General features: G+C 40.9%; 1 protein-coding gene across 1 annotated transcript in view; it reads left to right on the forward strand.

Annotated features, from left to right (window-relative positions):
• The first annotated feature begins 7,171 nt into the window (after positions 1-7,171).
• Positions 7,172-21,540, forward strand: part of SYDE2 (synapse defective Rho GTPase homolog 2) — a 42,421-nt gene continuing 28,052 nt past the window's right edge. Inside the window, exons 1-2 of the mRNA XM_081088398.1 lie at positions 7,172-7,937; positions 16,856-17,554. Coding sequence (XP_080944524.1) covers positions 7,202-7,937; positions 16,856-17,554 — 1,435 coding nt within the window. The 5' untranslated portion in view covers positions 7,172-7,201. The remainder of the gene's footprint in view (positions 7,938-16,855; positions 17,555-21,540) is intronic.

Genomic DNA, 21,540 nt, shown 5'->3' on the forward strand with positions numbered 1-21,540 from the left:
TGGTGGTAGTGTTCCATAAACAAATAAACAGACATCTAATATAATATTAAATAGTAATAGGTACAATGAAGAAACATAAATCAAAATAAGTGGACGTGTCAGAGGTGTTATTTTAGACAGAGTGGTCAGGGAAGGGCCCTCTGAGGAAGAAACATTTGAAGTGAGACCTGATGAAGGAGTCATGCAGAGTCATTTTGGGCAGAGGAAACAGCACGAGCAAAGGCAAGGGCTGTGAGGCAGGAGTGTGTTTGGGGGAGCTAGGAAGCTAGTGTGGCTAGAGGTCATTGAGGAGGGAGGAGAGCAGAGAGGTAAAGGGGACCAGAGAGTCGGCCTCAGGTGCAGGGGCAGCTCAGCTATGATAAGGGGGACTGGAAAAGGGGGCTGGTGGAGCCTCAGAGAACAAATAATGCCAGCTGGTAGATTTGGTGGTGGAAGGATGAGGAAGTTCTCTCTTAGAAAGGTCATAATTGAGAGGGAGGAGGGGGTGATGGTGTCAAAAAGTTGAGAAAGAGAAGAGGATGAGTAGACAAGGAAACTTCGTGGAGTTGTAGAGTATCCCTGAGGGACCACTTGAAGTTTGTGATGTTCTTTTCCACCTACATTAAGCCATCCAAGTGTCAATGCAAAGTACTAGTATATCAGAAAGCTATTCCTCACCAGAGTTGAGGTTTTGCTAAGTGAGTGGGACCATGGGAAAGAGGGTGCGGGAGAGTTGAGATTGTATGCGAGGGAGTGATTTTACAAGGACCATGCAATCTAAACTGGGAAAGCATGGAAGAAAGGACTGAATGACAGTGATAGACTGGAGAGATTGTGGGATTAAAGTATTACTGGAGTCTGGGTGCTGGAGGGAGGGAGCTAGAAAATTGGAATTGGTGTCTGGAGAATTTGCAGCTTATTCGTTATGACAAATTCTACCGTGTGACTCTGGGATTGGGTGACGGAGGTGGTAGAGGAAAAGAGAAATTCAAGGCCACAACAGGCCAGGGTATTGGACGGATCTTTTTTGTGAATCATGAAATCACCCAAGATGATGACATGAAAAATGGCAGAGAGAAAGGGGATAGTGAAGTAGATACTAGAATGAATGAAGGGGAAGTTGGTAGATGGCTATAAAAAGCAGAGGCAGCAGGTGGTAAAGTTTAATGCCATGTATTTCAAAAGAGCTGTGGATTTTTAGGAGGAAGGAATAATGATTAGGAATTGGCAAAGGTGAACAAGAGCTCTCCTTGATATGTGGTTCTTGTGTACATGTATGACTGATCAAGTTAGGATTTGAACTAGTTCATCTGATTTAAAATCATTTCCATTATAACACCTCAGATTGGGATTGAAATGATAATTCTTGGGCCTACATTCCAATATTCTCTTGCTATCCCTGCAGTGTAAACCATTTGACTGCCCTCAAAGTTGTGTTGCAGTAAACAGCTGCAAGGATCTATTTTAAAAGTCTTATTCCTGTTAAAATGAAAATATATATTATAGAAAATTTCAAGCATGTATAGAAGTAGAGACACTAGTAAAACAAACCCCTAGTATTCATCACCCAGTTTCAACGATTATCAACTCAAAGTTCATCTTCATGTTTCTATGTCAGGTCTCCTTCCTCAATTATTTTGAAACAAATTTTCTGATTGCATGTCATTTTATCAAGATTTCAATATTTATTTCAAAGCATAAAGAACTATTTAAAAAATTAGAACTAAAATTATAATTCCTCAGCATCATCAAATATCTAGTCAGTGTTCAAACCTCCCTGATTGGGTCATAATATTTTTTTTGAACAGGTGTTTACTTAAATTAGGCTTTAAGTAAAGTCCAAACATTGCAAATGAAGAAACTGGGTCTCTGATTTTTTTTTTTTTTTTTACCATAGTCTGGATTTTGTTATTGTATTTCCATGGTATTATTTTTATTTTTTTATTAATCCTCACCCGAGGATATATTTTCTATTGATTGAGAGTGTGTAGGAGGAGGGGAGAAAGCGAGAGAGCGAGAGAGCGAGAGAGAGCGAGAGAGAGCGAGAGAGAGAGAGAGAGAGAGAGAGAGAGAGAGAGAGAAACATTGATGTGAGACACATCGATTGGTTGCCTCCAGCATGTGCCCGGACCAGGGCCGGTGATCCAACCTGCAACCCAGGTATGTGCCCTTGACCCTTTGGAGCTCAGGCCGACACTCTAACCAGTGAAAACACTGGCCCGGGTCCCACAGGGTTGTTTTACCTGCTCCTCTGTTCTCTGAGATTCCTGGAAACTGGTAATCAGATCTTGCGGCTGAGCAGACACAGGCTCATTTTGGGGAAGAATACCTCATAGGGGTGATGTGTGCTTGATCAGTGACCACACCAGGTGCGTCTCTCTCTTTGTGATGTTAGTAGCCACTGGTAGTTTTAGCCGAGATCCATCATTTCATGAGGATGCTGAATGGCAATATTCTATCAATTTTTTATGCGGTTGACAATTTTTGAAGGAGAACAACTTCCCTTCATCAACCTTGGGTTACCCTGACGCACAAGTCATTCAGGAGAGACAGGCTATCCCATCAGTTCACTTTTGAAAGAGGCTTACCTGAGAGCTCGTGTGGTTTTAAGGATGCATATATTTTACTTTTAAGGTCTTTAACTGTAGCTTGTCTTACCTTTAAAACCAGACTACATTTACAGGAGGCAGTTTCACACCGTGGCTTAAGATTGAACAAATTTACTGTTAAATGGGAATAGGTTATAAGACTTGGTTTTAACATCCTTGAAGAGGGCTGCCCTGAGAAGCATTCAAATGTTCAACAAACAGCTTTGCAATGTTCCACTGCATTTCACAAACGATCATAACATATTAAACTCTTTTCTTATAGGCAGCCACCTAAATAATTTATAAAAACGAAGGCTCAAGTCAGTGCAAGTCCTATTATTATAGCAAGTGTCAGTTCCCTTTTTCTATTCGAGGAAACGTGCCAGGGGTGTAGTGGATGGGCAATCAGACAAGGTTCGAATTCCCCTTCACTTTTGGTGACCTTGAGCAAGTTACTACTCTGCATAGTATACCTATATAATCAGAGAACCTAAAGTATTAGCCAACATTCTAAACATTGTAGATTTCTAAAAAGTTAGTACATTTAACAAAAGCCTCTTTCCCGCATCCCCACCTCACCCCTCAAATCACTTTGATTAGGGGTGGGATGAAGTAAGAAATGTTGCCAGTTGCCAGATATTGCTAATAATGAAAAGAAGAGCAATAAAAATCGCTGTATTGAGGATAGTGGCAGTGCAGTCAGCTTTAGGCTGAAGCCCGTGTTACTCAATATGATGGAACTGCATAGCAGAACAGGCCGGTCTGCTACCCCAGACGATCCCTGGAAGGCATTTAGAGAGAGAGCTGGGCCTTCGACAGAGTTAAACTTGCCTTCGGTTCCACTGAGCAAAATGGAAGATCTAGCAGCAGTGAGACAGAAATGCATTCTAATTACCTAGAAAATAACCATGACATACCTAGACATTTCCTTCTACTACGGCTAAACTTAGCCCTCTGCCTCAACCTGCCCTCCCCGTGTCCCTTCCAGATTGTCAGTCCTGCCCCACGCCTGGTTTGGCTCCCTGCCTCCCTGGAGCCCTATGATCCCATAGTTGTTTCACCTTTTGCGACAGTGCCGCCGACATAGTTGTTCACGCATGGGGCATCAAAATGATTTCCAAGTCAGTGAGAAACAAGTACACACACTGGAAAATGTATCACCCCGCCCCCACCTGATCTTCATAGGAGTCTGTTGATTAGAAACATATGACAATTCAGCTAACCGGAGGAAGAAGTTATAAATTGTTAAAACACAAAACAGGATTTTGCAAGCATAGCTTCTTTTGTTTCTGTTCGGTCACCGCCTTAATTATAATATGTATAATGTTAGTTCTGTGGCCACTGTCTTCTTAGAATGACATTTTAATGAACTTTTTGAAGAGTAATGCACATGTAGAGAAGTGGGATTTGCGTTTTTAAGGTTATTAAGTAGGGTCACATTGCCATGGCTGCCTTGTTAATTTCTGTTGTGACCAAAATAGTTCTTAAAACTTGTGAATTTCTGTGATGGAACCCTCTCAGCTTTAAAGGGGCATTAAGTTCAGTTGTGCTGTGCAGCATCAGACTAGTTCTGAGCAATGCCTGGAACAATGCACAGTGTTTTGTATTGGCTAATACGTTTTGTAACTCCTAAACTCATCATGTTGGCAAGGTGAATTAAAAATGAAGTTCATCTAGACCTTCAAGGTTGTATGTTTCCATTCATTTTTACATACATATCTTATGCTATTCTTAACAAATAGGTTAACTGCAAAGAAGTGAAAGATCTTGCAACCAAGAGTTGGAATGGAAACAATTTCTGAGATACAGATCAAATTGTTTATAGACACCATTATTGGCAGCTTTACTATCAGTCATTTCCTGTGGGAATATTTCACTGGAACATAACTTTATGCCTTTACTATTCATTAAATAGCCTTGGCTCCATGGAATAAACATAGTGTAGAACTAAAAATAGTGATGTATGCAAATTATAATGTAACATTTCATGCTATTTTCCTAGATCAGAAGTAGGATAATTTAACAAACGATGTTCTTCTCCATCACTGAAAGAATTTTAAAACAACACCAATAACAGTATGGTCTAGTGGAGAGTTAGGCAGTAGACTGGAAATTAGAGCCATTTATTTCCTTTAAAGTATTGACATTTAAAATATTTACTTATCATGTCCCGTACATAAAATACCGTTTTTATAATCTGTGGATAATACAAATGTCAATTATAAATAGTTGCTGCCCTTCAGGAGTTCATGAATTTTGTTCTATAGGAGATAGGGTATGTTTTACATACAGCAAAAACAATAAATATACTATACAAATAAAGTACTGTTGGAGTTTGGAAGAATGGAAATCATGTCCATCTGGGAGATCAGAGATGACTTTATAAAGAAGGAAGTTGGGTGGGATCTTCTTTTCTTTTTTTAAAAATTCTATTTATTGATTTTAGAGAGCGGGGGTGGGGGGGGAGAAAGAGAGATCAATTTGTTCCACTTATTTATGCATTCATTTACTTTAAAAAATATATTTTATTGATTTTACATAGAGGAAAGAAGAGGGAGTTAGAAACATTCATCAGCTGCCTCCCGTGTGCCCCCAATGTGGATGGAGCCCGGGAACCAAGATACATGCCCTTGACCAGTACTGAACCCAGGACCCTTCAGTGCGTGGGCCGATGCTCTATCCACTGAGCCAAACAAATGGGTTAGGGCCATGGCGTGACTCCTGTATGTGCCCTGAACAGGAATCAAAGCCCCAACCTTGGCATATCAGGACAATGCTCTAACCAACTGAGCTACCCATCCAGGGCTAGTTGGGTGGGATCTTATAGGATGGGTAAGATTTCTAAGATAGAGATGCAGGCAAAAATATCCCAAAGAGGCAGAGACCAGGTAACAACAAAGTTAGTATAGATCAAGGCACATTTATTGACTGGAGCCTTTGACTGGGGGTGGGGGGTGGGGTGGGGGGAGGGTGTAGAGAATACAGAGAAATATACTTAGAAAGTATGTTAGAGCTAAATTCTCATATTCAGTTATGCAAGCTTTTATTCAACAAATATTTCTTGAGTACTTACTGTGTGCAAGTACTGTGCTAGGAGATAGGAGTACATTCATGAGCCAGCTCACAAAGGCCCTTTCTAATATGCAAACACCAAAAAATGTTACTGAAGTCAGATGATACAACACGCGGATTCCAACACGAAGTGCTTTAGCTTACAACTGTTACATAGAAGATGTTGGAGAGTTGGTATTTCCAAATGACAGTGTTTCTATATTTCAATCCAACTGTTCCTCAACCCAGCTTTAATAAAAATAAAGCTCCATTTTACAAGTTTTGGTTGATATCTGAATTAATTTTGTGTTCGCATGGATTGGGGGGGGGGGGAGGCTGAAAAGGGATCTCTCTCTCCCCGCCCCCAGCCCCCCCTTTCTCACACACACACACACACACACACACACACACACACACAGAAAAAGAAAAGGAACCACTGCCAAGGTCCTTGAAGTAGCTAACTCTCTGTGCAAATAAAATGATTGGGAACGTTTCGAGAACACACGGTACCGAGATACACCTGTACTCATAACTTTGTTTTCTCTCAAGTTACGGCTTGCTCCTGCAATGGTGGCAACGGGGAGGGCGGTGAACATGATGGGTGGCAGCCAGGAGGGCACTTTCCCTTTCTGTCTTCCTAACAAACACTTTGCAGCCTCCAGCCTAGACAGACTCACCTCGTTTGTTTTTATCCAGCCTTCCCACTGCACCCCCACGCTGGCTGCGTGTACTGTGGCACCCCCACCTCCCGGGCCCGCCTTCCCGGCCCCGCACCTGGGCAGCCGGCAGCCCGCGCGCCCCGTCGCGGCCCGGCCCTGGGGCATGCGCTCTGCGCGCCGCCGCCCGCCCCCGCCCCCTCCCGCGGCAGAGTTATGCCAAGTATGTGAGCAGCCCGCGAGGGCCCGCGCTGGCCATGGGGAGCCGCCGCCGCCTCCGCCAGCGCCGCGTTCTCCCGAGCGGGGCGCCGACCTCCCCCCGCGGCGGGGGTGATCCCGGTTCCTGAGGCCGAGGGGATGGCGGACCCTCTGAGGCGGACGCTGTCCAGGCTCCGGGGGAGGCGAGGTCCCCGCGCCGCCGGCGGACTCGGGCTCCGGGCGGCCGCTGCCGCCACCGTGGCGGCCTCCTCCGCTGCCCAGGGAGACACGGGGGGTGCTCTGGCCGGCCCCCCACGCGAGCGCGCCCGCGGAGCCCCGCCGAGCCCGGAGCCGCCCCCGCCGTCGCTGCAGGCGCGGGGCCCCAGGCCGCTGGGCGCGGGACGGCGTCCGGAGCCGGCGGGGGCGCACGGGCCTCGGCCGCGCGGCGGGAAGGAGGCCGCCCCTCGGGGCCGCGGGCTGGCTCGCGCCTCGGTGCTCGGCGCGCCGGACTCCGAGGGCAGCGCGGAGGAGGACGAGGACGCCGCCGACTACTACGAGAACCTGCCCGGCGGCTCCCGGTCCGCGCCGGAGCCCGAGGGGGCGGGGGCGGAGCGGTGGCCCCCGCCTCCCCCGGCGGCGGGCTCCTCCCCGGGGGCGGAGGGCGGCCGCCTGGAGACGGGCAGGCTGCAGACCCAGTTGCGAGAGGCCTATTATCTGCTGATCCAGGCTATGCACGACCTGCCCCCTGACTCGGGCGCGCGGCGGGGCTGGGCGGATCGCTGCTGCCCTGCGGGAGCCCGGGCTCCGGGCCAGCCGCCTTCCGCCTGCGGCGCTGCGGAGCGCCGAGCTGGCCCCCGAGGCTGGGAGCCGGGAGCCCGGGGCCGCCCTTGGCAGCAGGTGTCCCTGCCCTGGTCGCCTCCGGGAGAGCCGTGGAGAGGCCGCCTGCGGACTCCTCGGATGCGCCTGTCCTGCAGCAGAAGCCTCGAGAGCCTCCGGGTAGGTGCCAAGCCCGCGCCCTTCCAGCGGTGGCCGAGCGACAGCTGTCTCAGGTGCGGCGCGCGCGGGGACCGGGACGAGCCCCCGCCACGTGGAGGCGGGATGGACGGCGGGAGTGGAGGCAGCGCGCCCGCCGCCGCGCCTTACGGCCTCCCGAGTCCCCGCTCCAAGGACCCCGGCCGTTCCCCGGGAAGCACTTTAAGGGATTCTGCGGGCTCCCCTGTGATCGGCAGCAAAGGAGACGACCAAGAGGGGCTCCCCTTCCTTAAGCCGCCCGCGGTGACAGTCAGGAAGCTGCAGAAGTGGATGTACAAAGGACGCCTGCTGTCCCTGGGAATGAAGGGTCGCGCCGGGGCGACACCCCCCAAAGTCACGGGAGCGCAGGACACCTCTCCAAGTCCGGGAGCTTTGAAAATGCGGGAAAGCCAAGTCCTCTCGGTGCCCCCAGACGAAAGAATTACGCTGACAGGTAGGACAGTTTGCAATCACAATGCTAACACTCCGAACTTCAAGGTTTACTAACGAGGCTTCTGTCTTTAGGGCGAAGAATAAGGTATGTTTTTGCAGACAGGTACGTGCCCGTGCCAGAGTAAGTGTCATGTAAGTGGCAGCTTAATGCGATTTCGGGCTTATTTAGTAGAATGCATTCACTGGTTTTGCTTTTCTTTTTTCAAGACGGCGGGCATGAGGAACTTGGGGGCTTTTGTTTTTTTCTTCTCTATGAACCAGTGTGCCTACTTCCTAAGCACAACAGTGAGTAAAGGTTAAGTTCACCACACGCTTTTAGTAGGTTTAGAGTTGGGTGGTGCTGCCTTGATTTTTATTCTTTGTAGCTCTAGGCAAATCCGTAGACTTGTGGAGTTTGTGCATTTGAATTTGTTCCAAGGTAGACTTTACAGGTTTCATAAACTGTCATTTTGCTCATTATACCTTTTCTCTCCCTCTTTCCCAGGCGCGTGTGCACACATACACACAACCCAAAAACAAAACCCAACCAACCAACCAACCAAAATCTATGATAGTAACATTTCTTTTTAGTCAGGTAGGATTTCGAGTACTTCTCTCCACCTTTCCCTCCCCGCCCTCCAAAGAACAAAGTAGTAATTTTTTTTTATTGTGGAAAACCAGGGGCACTAGTATTTTAATCAAAAGGAAAAATGTCCCTTACATACTTTTTAAGAAACTGTAGACATTTAAAGTCATTTGTAAACTTAAATATACTTGTCCTTATAATAGGATTTTGATGCCTATTTTTTATGTGTGTGGTTTTTAATTTACACTGAAGGCTTAGGTTATCAGTTCTAGAAATCTCTTAATTATGTTGTAAATAGCAAAAATTCTCTTCTGAAAGAAGTATGATACCTTCAGATTGAGCCAAAAACAAGATGATCTTTTGAATTACACTCTTAAGTATAAAGATTTTAGTAGCCATGACTTTAGTAAACTCCTTAAAAAGTCAGGAGTTTTTAAAATATTAAATGCTGAAATGTAAAAAGTATTCACAGTACTTGGCAGTTTCTCTGGTAAGAATTACAGATCTTACAGGACTGGGTTTGTACACATTAACTTTGTTTAACCAATAAACACAAAATTGGGGAGAAGCAAAGTTCACAAACCTTCTAGTCGAACAATGAGAACAAATCAAATGACTCATTTAAAGTGTATATAGAAACTTGAAGTTTCTTTGAATCTATAAATCTCTGTCCCACACCTGTCAAAAATTTCCCTCAAATTTATTCCATTTCACTTGAATAACAGGATAGTAGAATGCAATTTGTGTGTGTGTGTGTGTGTGTGTGTGTGTGTGTGTGTGTAGAGGTGTACTTTATGCTAAGTTCAAATTAAAATACACATTTCAGGAGCAAAGTATTTGTAATCATTTATTGCAGTTTATTGCCGTTATAACCTTACCTCCCCTGATATTGGTTCAGTTAACTCTTTGTGGAACAGTTAAATTTGAGCCACAACAACAATCTGTATAAAACTTCAAATATAATTTTTATCCTTGTGGCAAAGGTTAAACATTTACCATCAGATGGCTTCTAATGGCTTCAGTTGTAGTGTAAACATTCAAGGATTTTAGAAACAATAATAAATGTAATCTTTACAAATAAATTGATTTTTTTTTCATTGTGAAAATAATTAAATGAAACAAACTTTTAAAAGAAATTAAAATGAGCCCTAGTTGGTTTGGCTCAATCCCCAGTGGGGGGCATGCAGGAGGCAGAGCCAATCAATGATTCTCTCTTATCATTGATGTTTCTAGCTCTCTCTCTCCCTTCATCTCTGAAATCAATAAAAATATATTTTTAAAAAAGAAATAAATTAAAATGAAACGTTAGAATTACTATGTGATGGTGTTTTATATATTTTACAAGATAAGCAAAAGCTTAATCTCTGGTTTAAACAACTTTCTCTGCTTACTTCCTTTCAAATCATCAATTCATCTTTTATAAAATATAAAAATAACTTGTGCAATGTTTACATATCTAGTGTAGATTTGGAGAGTTTATTATTTTAATGCCTATATTTTTGAAGGTTAGTCAAAGTTATTAAAATCATCCTGGATACTTTATGTGGTTTGCATATAATCTTTATTACCCCCCTTCCCCCCATGAAGGTATAACAACTGTCATTGAACAGCAGCCAAAGAAACAGAGGGGTTGAGTAGGTTGCCCAAGGTCACTCAAACTAGTGTATTGTTTGTATATATTAGTATATGGATTCAAACTATTATGAGGATTCAAACTCAGGTCTTTATGACTCCAAAACCCCTATTTATATAAAGTCAAGAGACTCTAAAGTTCTTTAGAGGTTTGAGTCAATTCTATTAAATTGCTTGGATTGAGGAGATGGGTGGAATTTCAATAAGGCTTAGAAGGGTAAGTAACTTTCTCAAATTTGCAAAGAAGATGGGGGCATTGTAGAATAGGTTTTAAGACATTTTTTCATCAACTGCTATATCCATTTTAAATCTTTACCTTTAAATGCTTACTTAGTTCCAATTGATGTTACTTGGATTCTACTTTTAAATCATGTTTTCTAAAAAATTAATTGGGCCCTAGCTGGTTTGGCTCAGTGGATAGAGCATCAGCCTGCAGACGGAAGGGTCCCCGGTTTGATTCTGGTCAAGGGCACATGTTTGGATTGCAGGCTTGGTCCCCAGTGTGGGGCATGCAGGAGGCAGCCAATCAATGATCTCTCTCACCATTGATGTTTCTATCTCTCCCTCTCCCTTCCTCTCTGAAACCAATAAAAATATTAAAAAATAAATTAAAAAAATTAATTGGGCAGTCCAGATGAATCAGTACATTCTTGGTTGTATAAAGATATTAAATTGCCTAAAAGGTTTATATCCATTTTTCTATACAATATTATGAGTATATTTTCTTTCAAAATACAGTTCTATTTAGAATTTATAACAGAATAACTATATAATGGAATTAGAGATACCTTTGTAGGTATTTTAGAAATTTTTGAGACCACATGTCAAATGGGAGTCAAAATGGTATTTTATTTTGATTTCTGGCTCCTTCTAAGAACCACTAAAACTTTTAGTAGTATAATAATGCCAGTGATTTGATGCAGTTAGGATGTAATGTTCACAGATTGGCCAATTTGTTCCTAATTGAGATGGTTATTTATGAAATCTAAAGTCATTACACATAGTAAATATTGTCAAGTTTCTGCAAGTCTTGATATTACAAAGGAATTTTAACCTATTTGCCAACTATACTTCATTATAAGTCTTTATAAATAAGTTTTTAATTAGTATATAGTACTCAGAAATACATTCAATTCAAAAGTTTCAGGTTGAGCTATTTCATCCTTTTACCATTAAAAAATAATTAGCCTTACTTTGACTCAATTTTTCTTGATTCATGATCTGTGAAAGAAAAAATTTAGGACATGTAACTTGTTAATATTTTGTCTGTAATCTTTAGACAATTCTTTTAAAATATTATTAGCAGATATGATCTTGTGCAGTATATCTTAAAGAGAAGTTGACACTTTTTTTAAAAAAACATTTTTATTAATTTCAGAGAGGAAGGGAGGGAGGGGAAGACAGAGAGAGAGAGAGAGAGAGAGAGAGAGAGAGAGAGAGAGAGAGAGAGATATCAATGATGAGAGAGAATCACTGCTGATTGGCTGCCTCCTGCACAGGATCGAGCCCACAACCCAGGCATGTGCCCTTGACTGGAATTGAACCTGGGACCCTTTAGTCTGCAGGTCCATGCTCTTTCCACTAAGCCAAACTGGCCAGAGCAGAAGTTGACACTTAATGCAGATACCCATCTGTTCTCTTTTCGCACCTAATTTCTTACCTTTATGAGATAAATGATCTTTATGCATTTTTCCAACAAATTCTTTTATGCATCTGCACTTTGAGATTAGTAGCTATAGGCATATACTTTTTGACTGTCTTCTAGTTTTAAATCCCTTTTCGAAAAATTCTGCCAGTGTGGCCCTAGAAACAAGTTCAGTTTTTTGTTTTTCTGTATGTTTGTTTGGGGAAGAGTGGCATAAAACATTGATGTTGCTGGGGGCAGGAAAACCAAGAATTACAAATTCAGCAGAAGGTCCTGTGTTGATTGGGAAGTCCTACATTTCTAAGTAGTGTTATTGTTTTGAGAATCACTAAGGATATTTTTCTAGACCTTTGCCACTCAATGTGTGTGTGTGTGTGTGTGTGTGTGTGTGCGCGCGCGCGCGCGCGTGTTTCAGTTATAGAGCAGTGCTTTTCAAGTTTAATGTGCACATGAATCCCCTGAAAATCTTGTTAAAATTCAGATTTCATATGTGTGGGCATGGGACCTGAGAGTCTGCATTTTGATGAATTCCCAGTAAGGATGCTGCTGTTTGGTACTCTCTTTTTTTGTTGTTGTTAATCCTCACCCGAGGATATTTTTCACATTGATTCTAGTGAGAGTGGAAGGGAGAGTGAGAGAGAGAGAGGAGAGAGAGAGAAACATTGGTGTAAGAGAGCCACATCAATTGGTTGCCTCCCACACCCGCCCCGACTGGGGGAGAGGGGGTGAAGCTGCAACCTAGGTATTGTGCCCTTGATGGGGAATCGAACCCGAGAACCTTCAGTGTGTGTGTGCTGATGAGCATGCTGGCCTGGGCTGGTACTCATTTTAATTAGTAAGTTTCTACAATTCTCAGTCTCCCTAATCACCTATCTTAATACATTTGTTAAACTTTTGAAAAACCATACTTTATTCTGATATTGACACTAACCCTTACTAGAGAAAAGCACTTGAGCTCTCTCTGCTTTAGTTTTATAAGTATGAATTTATACTTACTACTTATATATGACAAGCTCAAGCAGTTTCCGCCATATTGGTCTGATCTTTCACCAATTAAAATGAGACTTTGGAATCTGCAAACCATCGTATGGTGGTAAACCATAGAGGGTCTGGGTTCCTAACCAGATCCTCCACTTACCAGGCTTGTGACCTTGGACAAGTTACTCAACTTGGCAAAGCCTCAGTTGCTGTGAGACTGAAAAAAGATCATCTGTTTGGTACCATGCCTGGTGCTTAGCTGCTATCAAGAGAAAGGCAAACAGACTTTGTGAGCATACTGCCCTGCCCAGATCATTGGGATTCTGGATGGAGAGTGAAGTAATCAGAGGGTGAGGAGTACTGCCTTGCAGAGCATTGGGAATTGAGCTAGAGTATACCCCTTTCAGGGCACTTACTTATTCTACTCATCTTTTCTTTTTGGCTTCTTTTTTCTTGCTCCACCTCATTACTATTGTGGATCTGGAAACAGCCTCTACATTTTCTTCTCTACTTTCCTGTCCCAAAAGCTAACACACAGCTTTTTTCTTAAGGGTTTTTATTGCTAGTCACAAGGGAGGGAAAAGAAAAGATAGAAACAGCACTTTTTCCCTTTTCATTGTACTCTCTCCATTTAGATTTATCTGGAAAAGATTATTACCTAAGGCTAAGGCTTTTATTCTAGACATTTCTTCTGGGCTATCAGACTTGACTCCATAAGCAGGGCTGCTTGTATTTACGTAAACTTAAATACAAGGTTCATGAGAATACTTTTACTTAGGTTTTTAAAAGAGAAGTATGCAAAAGCACAGAGTTTGTTTCTATAGTAGGAATTTTAAAATGATGGAGAGAAACCTGTATATATTATACATTTTCAGTGAGAGTTGGAATACATAATTTCTCAGAAAGTTTGTTGATGATTAAATGTTTAGTAATAGTGAGTCATCTAGACTTATTATGAAATAAAAGTTGAGAGCACAAAATTGGCTTGAGTAGTTCACCACTGTGTAAATACTTTTCTGAGTAAAAAATTTTAATTACCATTTCTGGATTTTCTTGTAGGTATTTAAAGTAAAATGACTTTAATTAGAATCTGATAATCATAACATAACATGTGTACTAATAAGAGAATAAAGACTTTTTGCTTTGTAACTTTGCATACTTATTTTTATATTTTTTCTTTTTTTTACATTTTTTAACTTTATATATATATATATATACACACAGATATAAAATCTGAAGTTAAAGATAAGTTTTGAGTTTATGTCAATAAGGTTTAACATTACTTTTAGCATAAAAAGGGAATGAAAGCAAGATTTCAAATACCTTTCCATTTCTGTGTAATGTGCATTCATATGCACCCATTTAACTAACTGATGCAAATGGAGTGATTTAAATTATTTATAAGTAATTGCTGAAGTAAAATTTATTATTAAAATTTAATGTGTTGTTTATATTCAGGATTTTTTTTGTGTGTGTGAGAGAGAAAGAGAGAAACATTGATGTGAGAGAGATACATTGATTGGTTGCCTCCTGGGCTGGGGATCCAACCTGCGACTCTGGTACATGCCCTTGACTGGGTTTGAGACCCTTTGGCACGTGGGCTGATGCTCTAACCACTGAGAACACCAGCCAGGGCTATATTCAGTTTCAAAACTAAAAAAATTGGACTATCAGAAATTATTGTGATGCTCCTATCTATCGATATTTAAACTCTATTCTCACATATTTTGAAATATTCAGCAATAGCAATGGAACTATTTGGTTTCAAGTTTTTGCAGTGTGTAGTTTCATGAAAAATAATGTCTCATGGTGTAAAGTATTAAATTTGCTTTATTTTTCTCATTGTAGTTCTTGGAATGTTGCAGTACAAGTAGCAGTATGTTGATAGTGTAATTGTACTATAGTAGGATTCAAAATAATACGTTAACCTATATAAAATTTTGCATGTTTTTAGAGACATCTGAGAGAAAGGTAAAATAAGTTATGGATCATAGCAATTGTGAGTTGTATAATTTTACACTTTGTGCTTCAAATATATAATAGTGTCAAAACTACATATAGTATCCTGTAAAGGTCTGAAATGTTATTAAATAATATGAGACTTGGTCTTAAATGTAAAATAGATCTAGATTTTAGTGCACTTGGCAGAAGGATGTACTCACTAAAAACCCAGAAACTACAGTGATTCTTGTGTATACACGTGTTGAATTTCAGTTCTGAATTTTAAGTGTAAAGGAGACAGAACCAAAGAACGACCCTTGAATCTTCAGGTTTTTGCTAATGAAATTAAACTAGACCAATTCAAGATACATATTGAACATCTGTTACATGTTTGCATGTTAAATCCTGGAAGTTGGAGGTGGGTAGCCCTTCCTCGTAGCCCAGGTGTACTATACAGACTTTGAAGTCAAAAGAGTTTGAGTGCTGCCTCTTCCATTTTCCCACTAGGTGATCTTGGGCAAGTTACTTGACCTTTCTGAATAGTATTACACAGTTTTCTAATGTTACTAGCAGCTACCACCCTATAAGGTTAGCCGAGTTAATATTATCACCATGTCCAGGGAGGGTTGCCTACTTCCCTATTTCTAGTGGGGATCAGGAAGACTGGTAAGAGCATGGATTTTAGGATTAGAGAGGTTTATGTTTGCATTCTAGTCCTACCACCTTGACCATATTCCACATATTTTTTGAGGCTCGTGAAAGTAATCGTACCCGTCTCATAAGATTCTTGTGAAGGTAAAATGAGGTTAAGGGCTTTCTTATTGCTTTATCTCTCATACCTGGCACAAAATAAGCACTCAATAAATGTGTTGAGCAAATAAATGTCTGGCATAGTAGGCATTCATGGGAGCTTTCTTCCCTTCTGATTCTGTTCATGTCTCTGGAACTAATTGAACTTGAAACTCAATTTGTTAAAGATATTTTATTTGTTTATTCATCTGGTTGGTTGGGTAATGTTTACAATTAAAAAAGATAAATGTACATTTTTAAAGGATTTTTTTTTCAGTAGAAGGGAGGTTACTGAAAGCCTTGATTATGCACAAAATAATCTTTTGGGTGTTATTTTTGCCTTATATATTTAGAACTTAAACACTGCATGAGATGCTACTGCATTATATGGTTAGGAAACAACTGTTGAAATCTTAACAATCAGTAAGGCATTTAATAATGAGTAAGGCTCACTTATTTTGCTCAAAGTTAATCTTCATAAAGGTAGGAATATTACTCGTGTTTTCTAAAGAACTTCTAGTCCGTGTAGTGAGTTGAAAATTACTCAAATATTAAAGCATATTGTGTACAATGCATTCTATATTAGCTTTTAATGAAGTATGTTTTGTTTAAGGTAAGGCTTTGTCAGCCCTAGCATGTTAATAAAGACAGTCTCAAGTTTGTCTACCCTTTTTCTTAGAATTCTTATGACACTTATACTCGCAGTCTGAGTTATAAATAATATAAATAATCTTTAGGTGGAAAATCCAAATTTTTTCTTGTTCAATTTTAGTCTCCGAATATGATTAATATTTACTTTTCTTTTTTTTAAAATATATTTTATTGATTTTTTACAGAGAGGAAGGGAGAGAGATAGAGAGTTAGAAACATCGATGAGAGAGAAACATCGATCAGCTGCCTCCTGCACATCTCCTACTGGGGATATGCCCGCAACGCAGGTACATGCCCTTGCCCGGAATCGAACCTGGGACCCTTCAGTCCGCAGGCTGACGCTCTATCCACTGAGCCAAACCGGTTTCGGCTATTTACTTTTCTTTTTATCCTTTTTTAAAAATATGTTTTTATTAATTCCAGAGAGGAAAGGAGAGGGAGAGAGAAAGAGAAACCTCAATGATGAGAGAATCATTGATCAGTTGCCTCCTGCACACTTTCTACTGGGGGTTGAGCCCGCAACCTGGGTATGTGCCCTTTACTGGAATCAAAGCTGGGACCTTTCAGTCTGCAGGCCGACACTCTATCCACTGAGCAAAACCCACTAGGGCTCTTTTTATCCTTTTAAAAATAGTACTTGAATAACTGATCTCAAGGGACATGTCTTTCTTGGTATACCAGGCATTATATTCTACCGTCTTTTTTTTCTTCAAAACAGATTTATTTGAAAATGTATATGGTTCTACAATGAAAAGAAGAGAACTTGATGATTTGAAGGGTAATATTGGATTCAGAGATCATAAGCCACTTAACAGTATCACTGTGTCAAAGAAACGCAATTGGCTATATCAGAGTACTCTGCGACCTTTTAATTTGGAGGAAGAAGAAAATAAGAAATACCAACATATAAGCCATTTACCCATCTCACCTGTCTCTCCACATAAACATCAGCTATCACAACCTTTCCTCAAATCATCTGAAGATTATTGTAGGTATGTGGGGTGTAATGATACAGATTCTTCGTTATCAAGAAACTGTTCTTTAGACTTCAATGAGGAAAACGATGCAGATGATGAAGGGGAAATATGGTACAACCCCATTCCTGAGGATGATGACGTTGGCATATCAAATGCTTTGAGTTTGGGTGAGGCGAACTCTGCTGTTCTGAAGTTTCCTGCTGTCAGTTTGAGAGTATTAGCCAGTAGTGACCTACTAAAAGCAGAGCCGCATCCTGACGACTTGCTGTGCTCTTCTGAACACACAGGCAGTGTTCAGACCACGCAGTCAAATGCAGTGAAGCCTGTAGATTCTATCCATTCCACAGAATTTGTGCAGCAGTACAAGCAGAGGCTTGGACACAAGACACAAGACGGTATAATGGTGGACGACAATCCCATGTTGAAATCTCCGTTTGCAGGTAAAGATGATCATATATCTGCCTTTTCTTTCTTCACATTTTTCAGTTGTTTGGTGGAAGTTAAAACTAAATATAGATGTCTATTGTAGCTATGTACTTTTCCTTACAGAGTGAATGTCTTTTCCTGAAAATAAAACTCAAAATCATTTTTAAGCATTTTATATACATGGCGATTGTTTTTATACACTTGGGTTTGTTAGTGTATTGATCTTTTGAGATAGTAATTATTTTTCTCTTAGTTGAAAGAATGGCATGATGGGAAGTAGAAGAGAAAGATATATTTTTTGTTTAAATCTTATTTAGTTTCATTCATTCATTCATTCACACCTAGCCTGGCTACAGCTGAAAAGTTGCATTTTCAGTGTACCAGTAGGCATTAGGTTGCACTTTTAGGCCTGTGTCTCCTCAACAAAGGAAAGGGAGAAGAGAAAAAGAAATGAGAGATAGAAGAAGTAAAGACTTTGTAGATAAGTTCTACGATAGTTATGAAATCCAGAAAGGAAAATTGAAATTTGATAAATATTGGATTGAACCACATGAAATTGCTGATATTTAACCATTTTTTTTTCTTTTTCTGGTTATCTCTTTTTTTAATTTTTTAATTTTATTGTTTAAGGTATTACAAATAGTAGTACATATGTCTCTGTTTTTTTTCCCCACTGACCTCCCCACATTCAACCATTTTTGATCTGCAAAAACCCCCAGTATTTCATATAGTTTAACCTAATGATTTTATTCTTCCTTGATTACCTTTGCTTTTCTGATGTGCTTCTTTTCAAATTTAATTCAAAGTGTTAGGAAGTCTCTTTGCAGGGTAGCTTTGGAGCCTCAACCAGTGCTGATAGGAGTTGGAGTAGCACTACCCCAGCTCCCTTCTTCCTTGGGTGGAATAATTCTACATTTCCCAGGATTTTCTCTTGAAGTTAAGCTCCAGTTGCCCATAATGGTAGCAAGGTGTGATACTTCACCTTGAATTTTCTCACTTCCTTACTGATGTGTCTGTACATTATAAGTAAACTACTTGCATTTGAGTCCTTTCCTTAGGAATATGAGGAGATGGTGTAAATGTTATATTGTTAAGATAAAAATCAAGTTACAAAACAGTGTGTACTATCTGATGCCAATATTGTAAGAAACACTGAAAAGCTATTCTGGAAATGTTAATGGTTTTTCTCCCTGCGTGTTGAAGGTAACTGAAAATGTGTGTGTGTGTGTGCACACGCTGCCTCGCGCTTGTGTGCATTTATAATTATAGACTGATTTTCCAGAGTAAATTTGTGTTTCTTTTGTAATTTGGATAAAGAGAAGAATAAATACTATATAAACTAATAATTTGGAATGCAGGTTGTGATCAGGGTGGCGTGATAGGGAAAGCTTATAAGTGTGTGGCAAGTAGTGATGGGTGTGGAATGGGGCAGAAAAGGCAAGAGGGCATAAGGATAAGAGCAAAGTTAGAAAGCCAGTGTCTATAAAGTGTTACACATTTTAAATTTCTGTCTTTAAACTTTTTTTTCTGTTTGTGGCAATTTGTGAACCTGGAAAGACCAATAGACATTTGTTAAGAATACGGTGGCACTGTCATTTATGTCGTTTTCCTTAATGTCTTCCTTCCCTTTTATATATTCTATATATATAATAAAAGCCTAATATGATAAGTGTCTGGTCATCTGTTCAACCAATCAAAGCATAATATGCTAATGATATGCTAAGGCCGCTCAACCGCTCGCTATGACGTGCACTGACCACCAGGGGGCAGATGATCCGACTGGTAGGTTAGCTTGCTGCTTTGGTCTGGCCAATTGGGACTAAGCGAGATGGGCCAGACATACCCTTGAGCTTGCGTCCCTCCCCGGCTCCAATTGTGCACTGTGGGGTCCCTTGGCCTGGCCTGCGCCCTCTCACAATCCAGGACCCCTTGGGGGATGTCGGAGAGCTGGTTTCGGCCTGATCCCTCTCAACACAGGAGCTGCCCCCTGGTGGTCAGTGCACTCCCACAGGGGGAGTGCCGCTCAGCCAGAGCCGGGCTCATGGCTGACAAGCGTTGCATTGGTGGCGGAGCCTCTCCAGCCTCCGCAGCAGTGCTAAGGATGTCCGACTGATCGCTTAGGCCCCCGCTCCTGGGTGGAGTGGGCCTAAGCCATCAGTCGGACAATACCCCTGTGGGCTCCCGGACTGTGAGAGGGCGCAGGCTGGGCTGAGGGACTCCCGCCCCCCGCCCCCCCAGTGCAGGAATTTTGTGCACCGGGCCTCTAGTCCTATCTTATATAATAAATGGCTAATATGCAAATTGACTGAACGGCAGAATGATTGGTCGCTATGATGCACACTGACCACCAGGGGACAGACGCTCAACACAGGAGTTGCCCCCTGGTGGTCAGTGTGCTCCCACAGGGGGAGAGCCTCTCAACCAGAAGCTGGCTCACGGCTGGCGAGTACAGTGGTGGTGGCGGGAGTCTCTCCCGCCTCTGAGACAATCAGACATCCCCTGAGGGCTCCCGGACTATGAGAGGGAGCAGGCCAGGCTGGGGGACACCCCCCACCCCCAAATGCATGAATTTCATGCATTGGGCCTCTGGTTAAAATATAATAGGCACAATCCTAAGTTGACCAAAGGAAATATTTAGATAGTTTACTTAATGCCATGCTTTTTGGTTTAAGAATGATCAGAAAGGTTACCTAAAGTGATCTGTTTTCTTTAGCAATATTGCCCGAAAGCTGTTGAGGAAATGGCAGAGAATGGTTGAATTTCAAAACAAATTCTGATATAGGAATAGGAAAGCTGAAGTATTGTTTTTGCTTATTAACTTCTAGATGTATATGTGTCTTTTACATAGATGCCATCAGTGGACTATTTTTGGTTTTTGTGACTTTCGCTTTATATCTTCATCTGGTTTTGTACATGTTTAACATTTTGTTAACAGTCTTTCTTAATCATTATAGTATTTAATTGGGCTGATTTGCCCTAATCTGTGTGACTGGTTCCCTAATGGGTGTTAATAGATTATTTCTATTACAATTGCATGACTTTCATCACTATCTTTTTTGCTTCATTAGGATTGATTACTAGCTTTATTACTGCTTCTATATGGCTCAGAACAACTGTAGGTAATTCCTATATTGTATTTTCTAAAAAGTTTACCAATTTGCAGGCAACAATTGGTTGATTAATTTATTTATTCAGTAAACACAGTTTCTGCTGTGTGCCAGTTACTGTCCTAGGTGATGAGGGAGTGAGCCAGTTTCACTTAATTCTGGCTGGTTCATACATTTATATTTAAACATTTTTATTTTATATTTTCCCCCTCAATGCTAGTCTGTGATTTATTAGTAAAATTGCAGTTTAGTTTTAAGTGATTGTTGAATTTGGTAATATTTCCACTCTTGAATTTTAAAAAAACAAAGCATTTTTTGTTTTAATAAATTCACTGTTGTCTATAATAGATTGCTAACATATACAGTATTTTATTTTAATAATTAGTTAAAGACTTCAGTAGGAAATTAATGCACAATTAAATATTTGTACTGCAAAAAAAGTCTGAATGTTAGATTAACTCCTTTATAATTTAATAAAACCTAGAGCAAATTAATATACTGGGTAACTTTTTTTATGCCATGACAAAATTGTAGTCTAAAGCAGGATTTCAATTACTATAGAGTGTTTTAGACCAGTAAACCAGTAGAATTGCACTACAATTTACAGTACAGGGAATGCTTTGTCTAGTTTATCAAACACTCCATTTATTATTAGTTGCTCCCTAGAAAAGCCCAGCAGGCATACTTAAAATAGTCCTTTCTCTATGAAGAAACCACTTATTTGTCATTAGGACACATAAAGAGGGGCGGGGAGAGTATTATATTAATACTTTAAAGAAAGGTTATTCAGTCTATTGATTTTTAAAATGAATAAATACTTTCCCCCCCTCATTTCTAATATTACATAGAATAGCCTCTGATACTAGGGTTATTAGGGATTTTTTATAAGGAAT

This window comes from Myotis nattereri (assembly GCF_964212035.1).
Source record: "Myotis nattereri genome assembly, chromosome: 3".
NCBI classification, from domain to species: Eukaryota; Metazoa; Chordata; class Mammalia; order Chiroptera; family Vespertilionidae; genus Myotis; species Myotis nattereri.